Source organism: Prosopis cineraria, unplaced genomic scaffold, assembly GCF_029017545.1.
Source record: "Prosopis cineraria cultivar Desert tree isolate PC_DT_omini unplaced genomic scaffold, ASM2901754v1 PC1620, whole genome shotgun sequence".
Taxonomy (NCBI): Eukaryota; Viridiplantae; Streptophyta; class Magnoliopsida; order Fabales; family Fabaceae; genus Prosopis; species Prosopis cineraria.
Window position 1 is genome coordinate 16,028 of NW_026556945.1, and position 13,576 is coordinate 29,603.

At 35.1% G+C, this 13,576-nt stretch overlaps 1 protein-coding gene and 1 pseudogene across 1 annotated transcript; both read right to left on the reverse strand.

Moving 5' to 3' along the window:
- Window positions 1–1,400: 1,400 nt before the first annotated feature.
- On the reverse strand, window positions 1,401–5,486 carry LOC129300498 (protein disulfide-isomerase 5-2-like). The gene is made up of 5 exons (XM_054939069.1): window positions 5,182–5,486; window positions 4,602–4,705; window positions 3,970–4,340; window positions 2,970–3,271; window positions 1,401–2,167 (listed from the first exon to the last, which is right to left on the reverse strand). The coding sequence occupies exons 1-5, from the start codon at window positions 5,389–5,391 to the stop codon at window positions 1,850–1,852; spliced, it is 1,305 nt and encodes a 434-aa protein (XP_054795044.1). The 5' UTR covers window positions 5,392–5,486; the 3' UTR covers window positions 1,401–1,849.
- A 1,468-nt stretch (window positions 5,487–6,954) lies between these two features.
- On the reverse strand, window positions 6,955–10,891 carry LOC129300501 (alpha-(1,4)-fucosyltransferase-like; annotated as a pseudogene).
- Window positions 10,892–13,576: the final 2,685 nt, after the last annotated feature.

The following is a 13,576-nucleotide window of genomic DNA, read 5'->3' on the forward strand; positions in this document are numbered from 1 at the left end:
AAGATATGCTTGCAATCCATGTTTATGAAAACTGAAAACCACTATCTCATGAATACAGCTAATAGCAATTAACTCATGCGTTCAATCTTTTCATCATATTCAATGTTAGCTCCTTTCTCTACAAACCCATTTATATTTGATGTTACATTACTTATTTTACACCATAAGCATTCGATGCAAGCTAAGTGGATTACAGATATCACAAATTAAATACTGACGGTGCAACTAAATCAGTCATTTTCTTGTCCTATATTGTTCTTCCGCTCCTTCATATAAAAAAGCCGACAAATATTAAATTTACAATACATGCTAAAAATCAAGCATCACCGCAGAATGCTTATTCATGCACACACCTCATTCTCTTCAAAGTATATATAACATCACTTTTCAAATTTGGGACATCTATTTAATTCAAACTCTCGAATAATTACTCTGATTAAACTTTCTTCAATTAAATCTCTCTGTAATCAACATAATGCAGGTCACGCACAGTCACACTCCTACACATATTAATTTAATTTAAGTGTATTATGGTATCTTTTTTTTTTTTTTAAGATGGGAAGTATCTCGAATGCATTATGTCAATTTCATAATGACATTAAATAAATAAAAATATATTTGGTCCGAGCTTGGGCCCAGTATTGTTGAAATATATTTGGGACGGCCATATCTTAAGAGCATCTAGAGTCCAGCTAGACAATCTGTAACTGCAAGGCAGAGATTTATTTAAAATGAGTCATTTTCTCGCTTTATAGATTCTGAAGGTGGCGGATAAGGTAATCCAGTTTTTGCATCACGCTCACAAGCTGGACACGAGGATCTCCATAGAGGTGGAATGAAACACTGCCAACAATTCATCAGAGAAAGCCACATTGAAAAATGCATATAATGCAGTGGAAAATGAGAAAGTAACTGCATCAAAAGGAATGCTTTTAAAAATTTTGGATGCTTATTAAATAAATGCGATAGTTTAGAAAATGCATGGGGATAAGAAAATGCCCATTCATGGCATAATTCCATCTCAAGATAACCTGCCGATGACCATCCTTTACTTGCCGGCCGGGCTATAATATCAATCAACAAATTCTAACTAGACGTGAAGCCGCAAGGAACTTGTCAGGGATAATTTGGTCCTCTCACACGTAGGAAAATATTTCCTGCAGGAAGGATTTGTCTTCCCCCGGTCAAAGGGGAGGGGAAGTCAATGAAGCGGAATTCGAGAGAAGGTATTTTGATAATCACGTGACTATGTGAAGGATTAATTTTAATTTGTAATAATTGCTTGCCTAATGCACTGACATAATTACTTCTGGACTAGTCAGACAAGTAACAAGTAAGACTTGTATTGTAAAACGTCATGCCATCAACATATAAGCAAACGAACCCAAAAAAAGGGGAAGAAAAAAAAAAACATAGCTTCCATATAAACAAATAATAACCGAGATTTGAGGATGGATCCCTAGCAGAAAACATGGTGCAGTCATTAGATGTTTTCAATGAAATTGTGATCGCATTGTCACTAAACGAGCTATAGTCATTATAACTTGCGATCTGCAGTTGAAGGGCTTAAAACTGTTATCCATCATCCAGGTCTCATAAATGTCCGCCATTGAGGGAAGAGCAGCCTCTGAACATATCACAATATTGTACAAGTAAAGCCACATTGAGGCTATGAAGGAACTAATAGAAGTAGGCACATCAAAATGGAGATATTCAGCGCCACCCTAAAAGGAAACTTAAAACCTCTCCGTAGTTACTAGGCTCCCCAATAGGCATGTTGATTCCAGAGCCAGAAGCTATGCTGCGAAATGTCCCTGGTCAGTTTTAAGTAGGCTGCCAATGTGTTAATTTAATCTTGCTTGTCTCCAGGTTTATACTCTTTGCTTTGACCCTCCATGACAGAGCTTCTAGCATGATCACCCCGGTCTTGATTTGGCACTCTCTCATAATCATCGTCTCCTTTGTACAAGGTCTGAATAAGCATCAATACAGCCACCACAAACACAAAAATGTAAACCACTCTGATGTCGAATGATCTATGGATTACTTTTAGCAGTGAAGGGCCACTAGTTCTTTTCTGTAATGTTTTGCCTTCTCTGTACCCTTCTATTAATTTAGTTATTTGGGTCGACTGATCCTCCCCATCTATGCTTTCAGACCCAACAACCTGAAAATCATTAAAACAAAAACAATTGGTTATGGAAATTTGAGTGAAAAAAGTAAGCATCAAACATATGATTTAAGTTAATATGCTTGTTTATAGCAAGCGAAGTTTTAAGTAGTGCGAACAGCAGGATGGAAATCAAATACTCCTCATGCATTAATCAAGTGAAAGGTAAAACAGGATATTTGAAAGTTTCGCATGAAAGAAGGACTTGTTGAACATTTATGATGAACAAGGGCATTTTAATCCTGTCTGCAGTATATGTTTGATGTGATATTGAAGAATCATCATTATTCGAAGTGATTAGGTCATAGCACAGATATGTACGCTAAATTGAATAGAAGCATCAGACTATAACAGGGGAAATAGACGCTGTTGACCTTTAAGGCCGTCACATTTCCAATTAGATACTGCAATAAAATCAATGACAAGGCACGAAGAAGAGTAAAGAAGATTGAATGCCAACAATTTGCACCAAATTTTAAACAATTCACTTGACCTAATAGTTTGTGACTTAATGACCATTATGTACACCAATATCATGAAACTGTAAGAAGATTGGTGAACTACTCATACTAAGGCATCTCAAGTCTCGCATAGCCCTCTGAAAATGTTGACCTATGTATATTCATAAATTTTGAAATGTTGTATTATACTCAATACATGTATATGCTAATTGATAAGACACTAAAAATGTAAACTCGAGATTATACATGATATGGAAAATGGAAATCAGGTATCACTTAGAGAGCAATATGTAGAATAAGAAAAATAATTCCTTGTAAGGTAGAATGCGGAGACTTACAGCAAGGTAATCATCACTTCCATCCCAAATGACCATCTTTGGTAGTTTAGTGCTGGTGTCAAATTTTTCTGCAAATTCCTCCAACTGTGCAGCCCCAACATAACTAAATATTAAGTCACGGTTTGCAGATGCAGCAGCCTTCAATAACTTAATCAGTTCCTTTGTTTTTTCTTCGTTTTCATCCTCCACAATTGTTAGAACAATTTTTCTCCCATCAGCACTCATCAACTTCAGTGTGTCATGGGATACAGGAACAGCTAAAGGGATCAGGTTTTGTTTAACAAAATCTTCCAGAAATTCCTCTGCCATTTAAAATGAGAGCATGACAAACCAAAAACCATGTCATGATGCATCCAAGTTGAAGCATAAATAGCGGTTAATAATGATGAATAAAGCATTATGATGTGACGGAAGAACTCACATTCCACAGACACGATTTTGTATGCATGTGTGTGGGTGTGGGTGTATTGTTGACATTGAACTCACATCATGTTAAGAAGAAAAATGTGCCATCAATAATGTACTAAAGTTCTTCACCTACCTAAATTGTTACCTGCAATAAAAGCTGCATTTCAGACCAACTAATTATGCATCATTTTAACTCCAGTCATTATTCATATGCTACTCGTATGATATCTGATGATAGAAACAGCAAGGGAAAATACAAAAGCCTCTATACACCATACAAGCTGTAAATTTAACTGACCAACAGGTCTCTGCCCATCATATATGTTCACCAAAATGCACCTCCTACACGAGCAATTGGAGCTTAAAAAGACCTTTTCTAAATTAGCATCATAAATGGATTGACCATCATGTCATCATCAAAGTAGCGATGCAGGCACATAATCCAGGAAGTGTTAAACCCAAGGCAAATAGCAAGAGATGTGTAAGTACAGGGAAACGATATTTACAAAGTACTAACCAGTATAAGATAAATGCAAATTATCCGTGATTATTCAACTGCAAACTATCAATAATCATTTAAGTGCAAACTAACCTTCAAATGGACCATAAAAAGTGCTCCGCTCATTGTAACTTGGGTTAATGGAAACCAAAGCAGGTACCTTATCAAAATCATATAATACCATAACATCCTCTGAAAAATCTTTAGCTACAGAAAACCATGCATTTTTCTTATATTTTTGGGCTAACTTTTCAATCATTGAATCGTTCAACCCAAAACCAATATATATGGGGAAAAAAGTTCCAGCTGCTTCAACAAAGTCACTGATAGCAGAATCTGAATCAAGGATGGAAACATCAGAAGAAGCAAACTTCTTCAGGTAACGAACAAGTAAATCTGCTTGCCTTGGTCCACGATATTCAGTGGGGATACCATTATTGAACAACATAAGAGTAGGATATGCCCTACATCACAGAAGAAATTTTCTACATCAGTTCATGACTTCATTCCCAGTAAAAAGCATTTATACAATTAATACATCAGACTTTTCGGACCGACTGCTATCCTGTCACGCTTATATTTTAGTCTAGTGCTATCAACTCATAAGGTAAGGAAAACCGGGAGGAAAAAAAAAAAATCAGAATTGTTAAAATAAAGATTATCTTATCAAAATAAATAAATAAAGATTATCTCAACAAGCAATAAAAAGGGACGGAATAACATACTCAACGTCATATTTTTTTGCAAGGCTGGTAAACTTGTCTGCATTTACTTTTGCAATGATAATGGGTTCCTTCAAGGCAGCAAGTACAGGGGCAGCTGCATCTAACTGCAAGGCAACTAATCAGATCTTTTATTTGTCTCAATTAAAATGAAACATAAAAAATAACTAAGTTAAAGTACCTAACTAAGTAGAATCAAACACGAATAGCTATGTTATATTATAAATCTGTTGCCGCCTGCCCTAACCTCTTAGGATGTTCAAACTCAATAGATGTAAGCATTGCTATAATAAATAACACCAATACTAGTTTACAACTCTCTCTTGTGTAGGCAATACACAAACAGAACAGAGGTGTGGCAGGGTAGTTTCCTTTGCTAGATCGCCCTACAATGTCTGAACTTGGATCGGAGTTGAATTTGAATTTGGTAATTCTAAGCTAGTGGAGATCAAAATCAAAACTTTTTCATTCCTCGCAAAACCATGGGTAACCCCTTGAAAGGTTGAATACTATTACTATCTAAGCTTAAGAGCTGGCCAAAGCTGTCATCTAGAACGAATCAGAGGACATAAGAAGCGCGTACCTCGGGAGAGAGACGCTTGCAGTGACCGCACCAGGGAGCGTAGAAGTCAACGAAGACAAGATCGAAAGTCGATATGACGGAGTCGAAGTTGGATTCATCCAATTCCAACACCGTGCCATCCACCGAGAATAGCTCAGCGGAAGAAAGCGACGAGAAATTTAAGAGCACAGAATGAACAAAAAGAAAAACAAATACCACCAAACGCTTCATCCTCGATCCAATCAACAATAACAAGGCCACTCTCAACGTTCCTTTTCCGGTCGACTCGCCTTTGCTTCTTGGTTTTCATTTGACAGTCCCACTATATCAGTTTTGTTATTTTTCTTTTTTAAAAATCAAATACTTTGCTAAAAAAAAAAAAAAAAGAATCAAATACAAACACATGTACAGCATCGAAGTTAAAAAAATGAATCAGATACATTTACTCCCCACACAGAGAAGGGTAATCCTCATTCCCCCCCCAAAAAAAAAAAGTAAAAAAAAAAAAATTGGTAATCGGCATATCAGTTTCGCCATTGCTCGTTCAGAGCTGGTGAGTGTTCCGGCATGGAAGTTAAAATTCATCGATTTTTTTTATTTGGCGTCTAATTATTGTTGATTTTATCAATTTTAAAAAAATATTTCCAACAATATTTATTTTTAAATAATAAATACACTATCACCAATAAATAAACAATATCATCAATAATATTTATTTTTAAATAATAAATATCCATTCATCCTCCAAAAATAAAAAATAAACTATCACGGACACTTATATAATATTTTGTTCAATATATAGATACTGTTGGAAAATTTTTGACCAGCTATACTGTTGGAAAAATGGTAAAACGAGATATATCTATATATATATATATATATTCCTTCCATCCAAAAATATAAAATATTTTTTGAGGAGTTAAATGTTCAAAAATATAAAACATTTTTAATCTTTTGAAATATAATGATTGCTTTTTTTAAAAAATGTCCTTATTAATAAATGATTTTATATTTATTATTGGGTGTTTAATAGGGATAGATATGAAAAAATAAAGTTAGTTTAAAAGTAGTCAACTACTTTATTAGAAGGTGAAATTCGATTAAAAATACTTTATATTTTTTTACAGAGAGAGTATATATATAAACTTAAGCGATTTAAGGTTTGAATGTTGGCAAAAATAATAATAATAATAATCGCTAGAGCGCAAAACATTATCACTTTCGCTTTATAACATTGCATGTGTATGATGCACACTTAATGCAGGTCCCTTTGATAAAATGGGTGACATTTTTATTCATTTTCTTCCGTAACTCAATTTAATATATTTAAATTACTGAAATTATTTTAATATGCTGTTGGAAATGTAGTCACACAGCCGCATTGTCTATGCAAATTTCAGGTCCCGTGGCCAAACAGGAAAGCACCACTTTGCGAGTCGCGTCCCATGAATTTGCTGCAGCTTGTCTGATTGCGTGGGTGCGAAATACATTGTTCTTGACCACGGTGATTGGCTCCTCAGTTTTGACAAACTGATTTATAAAGTTGTATTTGGAATTAGACCATATTGCGATTTACTAGTTTTTCCACTCCGCTGCCTAATTCCATCCGATTTCAAGACACCGAAGAAAAAGGCATTAGAATAGGAATGAATTCAGCCCACGCATCTCACAATATTTACTATCAGCTCGGTCAAAAGGAGGCGGAAAAACCTGTCGTATTTACTATCATCAAAGAATTGTCAAATGCATCTCACAATATTCCCCATGCGTCAAAATGATATATTAACAATGAACTAGTGTAATCTGGCTTCACCAGCGGATTCATCCTCAATCATAACCATCAATTTCTTGGTTCCCTCGGGAAAACAATCCGTTTCTTATATATAGATCACACGGCCTGTATGATCCATCGTTAATCTGTCTATCACCATCAAGCAGTCCTACATGTCCAGCAAAAAATAATACTCCTAGGTTCTAGCATTTCTTCCACCTTTTCTGCTAATAGCCTCACATAGCCGGCATGGAAGTGTGTCAAGACTCGCCGCTCGAGTTCTTCCATAGTTACCCAATACACCACACCTTCTCCATGCATGGTATTCGGCATATGCTACTGGGTCATTAGCTAGGGTCTTCACATACGAAGCTAGTTCTTCCAGGGAGTTGAACTTTCTGCCATCGATTATAGAATGCGGAGGGACAAAATCCATAACATTTGGCGCCCCAAAATATATCGGAACCGCACCAGAGTCCAAGGCATAAAATAACTTCTCTGTCACGTAACTTTCAGTCCACGTATTCTCAATTGCAAGAACAAACTTGTAGTAAGACATGGCACAATGTAAGTGGTCCCACCAATTGGGGGTAACACTAGCATCATTGGCACACTTGGGATAAAAGGATAAAGCCATGTCTGGACCACCAACATTATTAAGGCATTTGCCAAATGAATGGTGTGGCAGCAAGCTAAGTAGTTTCTGGCAAGTTCATTCCTTTGAGAAAGACACCGGGATGAAGACCAATAAACAAGCGTATCCTACAAATCACAAATAAGATTTAGGTACTATGAGCCCAAATTTTCTTTCATTCCATCATCCTAATATATTTAATGGCAAACCACTTACATTGTTTTTGTAAGGAGAGATATGATAGTTTCGGCCGTTGTGAAACAGAGCACCAGCATAGGTTGACTGTACATCATCTTCAGCATGATAACTAATAATATATCTTCCCGGCCAGATCGCCTTCTGCCAGCTTCAAGATCCATGTATACGCGAAGTGGTTGTCCCATTCGCCTCTGAAATCAAAACAATAAAGACATGAAATAAACTGAACCAAAAATAGAATTTCAAATAGTAGGCAAACACACAAATAGCAAAAACACTGAACTATTTTTAAGTTAGTTGATTGCATTGTGCAAGACCACCGTAAAATGAGTATTATTTAAAAAATAAGAGATTATGTTTGAGTGTACTTCTCAAATTATAAGAGATATAAAGTTTTACACCTTACAGATATAATCCAATCAAAGAAGAAAGGTAAAGTTAAAAATTTAGAATATAGGGTATGATACAAAAGAAAAGGGGTTCAATTTTCATTTGGAGAGAGAAAAGCATCCCACTTCGAAATGTCATTCCAAATCTTGGTCAGATAAAATATGCCAGAAAAGGAACCTTGCAACTTCTATGCCTGCCTAAGTTAGCAATCAAGATAAGCAAAATAAACATTAATCGATAAAATTCAAAGTCTGTCCTCTTGATGTTGAATTATAGTAAAGAAACTCTATGCTCAAAGTCAGAGCAGAAAGATCTTGAAACTCATTTATAAATTGAGAACAAGGCAACATCAATTTAACAACAACAGCAACAAAATGTTTTATCCTACTAAGTAGGGCCATGTATATAGATTGCACATTATTGTACTTATTCCCAACTAACTCTTCTAATATATCACTCAACAAACAAATGCTCAACAAATTGTATGCTCAACAGCTATAAACCATAGAATTCATATAAAGGAGAACAAAATTCCTACAGCACAACAGTTACATTGGGCTAACATTTCAAGATTCAAGAGTGTACCAACTTCTCCAAGGCTTCAATTGTAAGTTTCTAACAAATACCAAATGATTTTCTAGTATTTCCCTTGAATTCAAAACTTGTAAGGCTAATAATCACTTCAATTAACATTGAGATACTCAATTTCAGTGTTGTGTGCAGTAAGCATGTAATTTATGACCACAATATCAACATCTCAAACAAAGTCATGTCTAGACACTTGAGCCATATAAGGAAGTGCAGGTGTGACTTAGCCATGAGTACTTTGTGCCCCTTAAGTTTGGGGGCTAGTTTCACTTTCATCCTAAATGTTTTATTTTTGTCAATTCGTCCTGCATGTTTGTGAAAATTCTTGATGTCTTCCTAATTCCTAATGCCGCCCAAATGGTTATTAGAACTAGTTGACCTGTTGAACATGTGATAATTAGAGGATGCAAACGTAGATATTACACACCATGCCAAGTATATCATCATATAGCCTATAAGGAGGAAGAGAAAAGATAAGGATACAAATTAAGATGACACTGTTTTGGGATCATATATTAGGCCAGTTGAATATGTTTGCAACCTCTACTAGCTACACGTTAGACAGTAAACTAATCCTAATAAAATTTGGATGCGAGAAGCAATTAAGAAGATATCAAAAATTTATGCAAACATTTGGGGAGATGATAATTAAAACAATATCTGGGATGAAAGTGAAACAGCCTCAAAAAGAAAATGTTTCTTTTGCCTATAGCTTATAAATAGGTTTCACGCTGCAATGTCCAGTGTTCTGAATAATGCTTCTCCAGAATAGTTACCATAAGGGCAACACAGTTGCAGCTGATGCTAAAAATGGGAGGCTCAGAATCTACGGGACACATGGAGGAATTTGACACGAGGAAGCATAATAGAATGAGAGGGCCCACTTGGAAATTAAGGAATTACTGAAGGGCAAATGGAAAAGGACAGGAGCATGGATTATGTCAATTCTCTCTCTTTGCCAGGCGTTCTTCTTCATTGATCTTCCCACTTCCATTTTTTCTTCTGTATCTTTGTGCTTAATTCCTCATTGTACTCAATTTGAAATTTTGAACTTCTAGTAGACTGGAATTTTGGGTTTTCTCCCCCTTGTTACAGAAACAGATTAAGAGGGGAACTATCAGTTGCTGTTTGTAATTCATAATTGTTAGCTACCCTTTCACACACGTTCTGTAGTATACATGTCCATGTTTCAGGGCAGGAATTACGTCTTGTGAAATACAAATAATTTAAGAAACATCTAAAGGAAAAAAGCTTCGTTATTAGATTTCCCTCAACTTGACCGCTTATAGAATAAAATCGCATGCATAAAGTTCGACAATTATAAAGGATACGGATACTAGGCAAAGTCAAGGCTATGAATCATGTTCTCATTAATGACCGGAAATATCACCCTGATTAATACCCTTATCCTTCTCCAGCATATAAGATTCAATTTTTTTAGACAAGGAAACTCTTCAAATCTACGGCACCCACCATCATTACCAAAACTGTGAAGACGACTAGCAACGCCAATTTCAGCAGAATTAATCAAAGGAATGAACCATTTCGATCGGAGACTTACCCGTAGTGGAGGCGTGGTAGTTTCAAACAATAAGGCATCAGGCTTGTCCGCTAAAACAGAAGATTTAGTCCATAAACAGCTCAACTCACATCGGCAAGAGTACAAATTATCTAAATTATCGGGAATCCAAGTCCAGCCTTTGACCAAAACGCTAACATGGCTCGATTTCAAGCTTCCACATTCCGATTCACCGCCAATCTGTTGCAAAGAAGAAGCCCTTGATGTGTTTAGCAGGTTAAGATCACCGTGTTTCTGCCTGAACCGGGGACAACCCACCTGAGAGTCCCATTTCCTGAAGGCACCCACCAGGTCGGTGAACGGTTCTGATGCGGATGTGATGGAATCGCGGATGGGTTGGACGGAAGAAGATGCGGAAGGAAGCTCAAGGACACCGGAGAAGAAAAGGATGAGGAAACTGAAACTAATCATGGCAGCGATGGTGACGGAGTTAACGGGCTTGGGTGACATGGTTGACTCTTGAGAGAGAGAGAGGATTGTGAAGGATGTTCAGAGAAATGGAGGGTGCATGAGATAGAAAATGGAGTCCAAGGCGACTTCTCCTTCCTACTTCCATTCCTTTCAATTTCAAGTTTGGGGAGATATGTCTCTTCAGTCCTTAGGGGCTGTTGGGACGGTAGGAGTGGCAGGAGCAGATTTCAAAGGCTATTCATCGGATGCAATTTTATGCCATCCATGGTCAACAATAGTTTTTATTCATTTTGTAATATATTCAAAAATTTATGAAAGTTTGACCTAAATTTATTAAAATCAAGGGAAATCTCATGACTTAAAGAGAGATATTTAAATAAATTAGATACACTATATTATTTATAATTTATTCATTAAAATTTAATTTAAATATTTTAAATAAAGTTTTGTATAATATTTTTTAATTAATTTTATTTTTATAATAAAATACATATTTAATTTCTTAATTTTTTTTCTCTATTATCATTAATATTAAAATTAATTATATTTATAATATTTAAATATTATATTTTTATTAGATAGAAAATAAATGATATAATGCACTCAATTTGTCTAAATATTTTTTTGACTTGAATAATACTTTAAATATTTTTAAATTATCATCCCCAAGTCCCAGTAAAGATACACCTAAATACACTATCATAATCATCACAACTTGCATGAGAATGGTCTGTTACGAGTGGATACTACTTAGCCAATTTTTTTTAAGATAAAAAAAAATATTTCACGCCAATTAGATTAAAAGCTTTATTAAATTTTTGATTACCATTTCAACACGGCAGCCGAACTTATGAACATTCTTGAAGGACTCAATATTTGTAGGGTAGAGAAGTTTAATAGAGTCAATATTACTCAGATTCTACTGAAGTAATTACGCTCATACGCAATGAGTTTTCTAATACTCATCCACTTGCTACAACTATTAATAAATCAGAGATCTTCTTATATATAATTGGTCAGTCACTTTGATTACATTTTCAAAAAGGCTAACAAATACGCAGATTGGATAACCTATCAAGCCTTTCCACAACTTAACTTTTTAGATTTTTGATAGTTTAACTTCTAATTGTAGTAACTTTTTGTACGCTAATATGACTTAATATGTTCATCTACATGGTTTTTCTATGGCCTTCTATTCAAAAAAGAAAAGAAAGAAAATATTTTTATCATCTTTATAAGTTATGTTAGCAATTAAATTTTTATCACAATTTTTTTATTTTATCCATAATTAAATGTTGGAAAGAAGAATTCATTTATGGAATTAAATATGCATATTTTAATAGGAACAAGATTAAAAACTTATTAAATTTTAATAAAATATGTTAAAATAGAATTGTAAACAATACTATTTATTGGTAGTAATGCAAACTTCTCATTTATAGATCCAGAATGTTTCTTTCTTTCTTTCTCTTTTCAATGAAGTTCTTGGGCCTGAATGTCACATCCCTGGCGTGCACGCGTAAGTGTACTCTTTAAGAAAAACACGAAATAATACAAACCTAGCCGCCGCCGCCCCCCCCCCCCCAAAAAAAACCGAAGAAAAAAAATGAAAAATAAAACGAAAAAGAAACAAAGAAGAAGGAAGTTGGATAATTTTCTAATGCTATTTTGCCCTGAGATCACTTGGAATAATTAAGTAGCCTAACTTTATTAAAAAAAAAAATCCTAGAATTAACCTTTTGTTTCTGGTCCCTGCGTTTTCCACTAGCAAAGTTCCAAGCGTCCACTAATCAAGATATACAAATGTCCTCCACATCAATCAGGCATCGTCAAGTTCCTTTGACCTTTGGCCAAACCAGTTGTGTTGAGAACCGGTTATAGCAATGATTAAACCACTAATTAATTGGACACTAATGTCATTCCGTTTGTTATAACAATATGTGGCTTCCCTTAGCCACTATGTTTCTAATCAATATTGATATACCAGTGATACATTCAGTCCAATATAATTATCAATTTCTCTAAATATTTGATACCAAGTCTTGTGCACGGATGGACAGAAACATGTGGCAGGCTTTATTTTAATTGGTTTTTGGTCAGATCGGCTTGGGTTGGTTCAGCCAGAAGGTCTGGTTCGGTTCTAAACATTCCTTGGCTGCTCAAATTTGGTAAAGGTTATGGCTTCCTTATAGCGTGGCTGATAACTTATTGTCATATTAGGATCTGCAGGCTTTTCTCTTAATTTTTTGGCTCATCATTATGTTTATTTTTGCTGTTAACATATTGCTGCTGTGACATCAAACCTCAACCAGTCGTCCAGTAGATGTCCATTATAAAGCCTTTGCTAAAGAAGAAAAAATCGGGCCTTTAATTTGTTAAAATATTGTTATTGTTGTGGATTTGGTTTTTATAAAAACTAATTACCAATGGTTGCTCTTGTATCAAAACACTGGATGCACCTTGGTGATATAATTTTGGAATCACACTACTCTGTTACAAAAAATTGGTATTCCATACAAGTCTAAGATTGTCACTTGACAATGATTTTGCAGCAAATCAATTTAATGTACGAAAAAATCAATTACTAACATGGACGGCATAAGGCTTAAGCATACATAACATTATATTGGTTTCTGGACCCTTGACCTGGTGTAAAACTATGTGTTAGAGGACAGGAAAATGGAAGGGTTTTGAATTACAATTAAGTGCAGCTAAGTGAAGGAAGGGGGAGAGTATGGGGGTTATTTTATCACTATTACTACTACAAATTCCGTAGTAGTGTTGACTTTAAAATGATAAATTGTCTTGATTCAGTCTTTGCGTAAACTTTTATAATATGAATGTG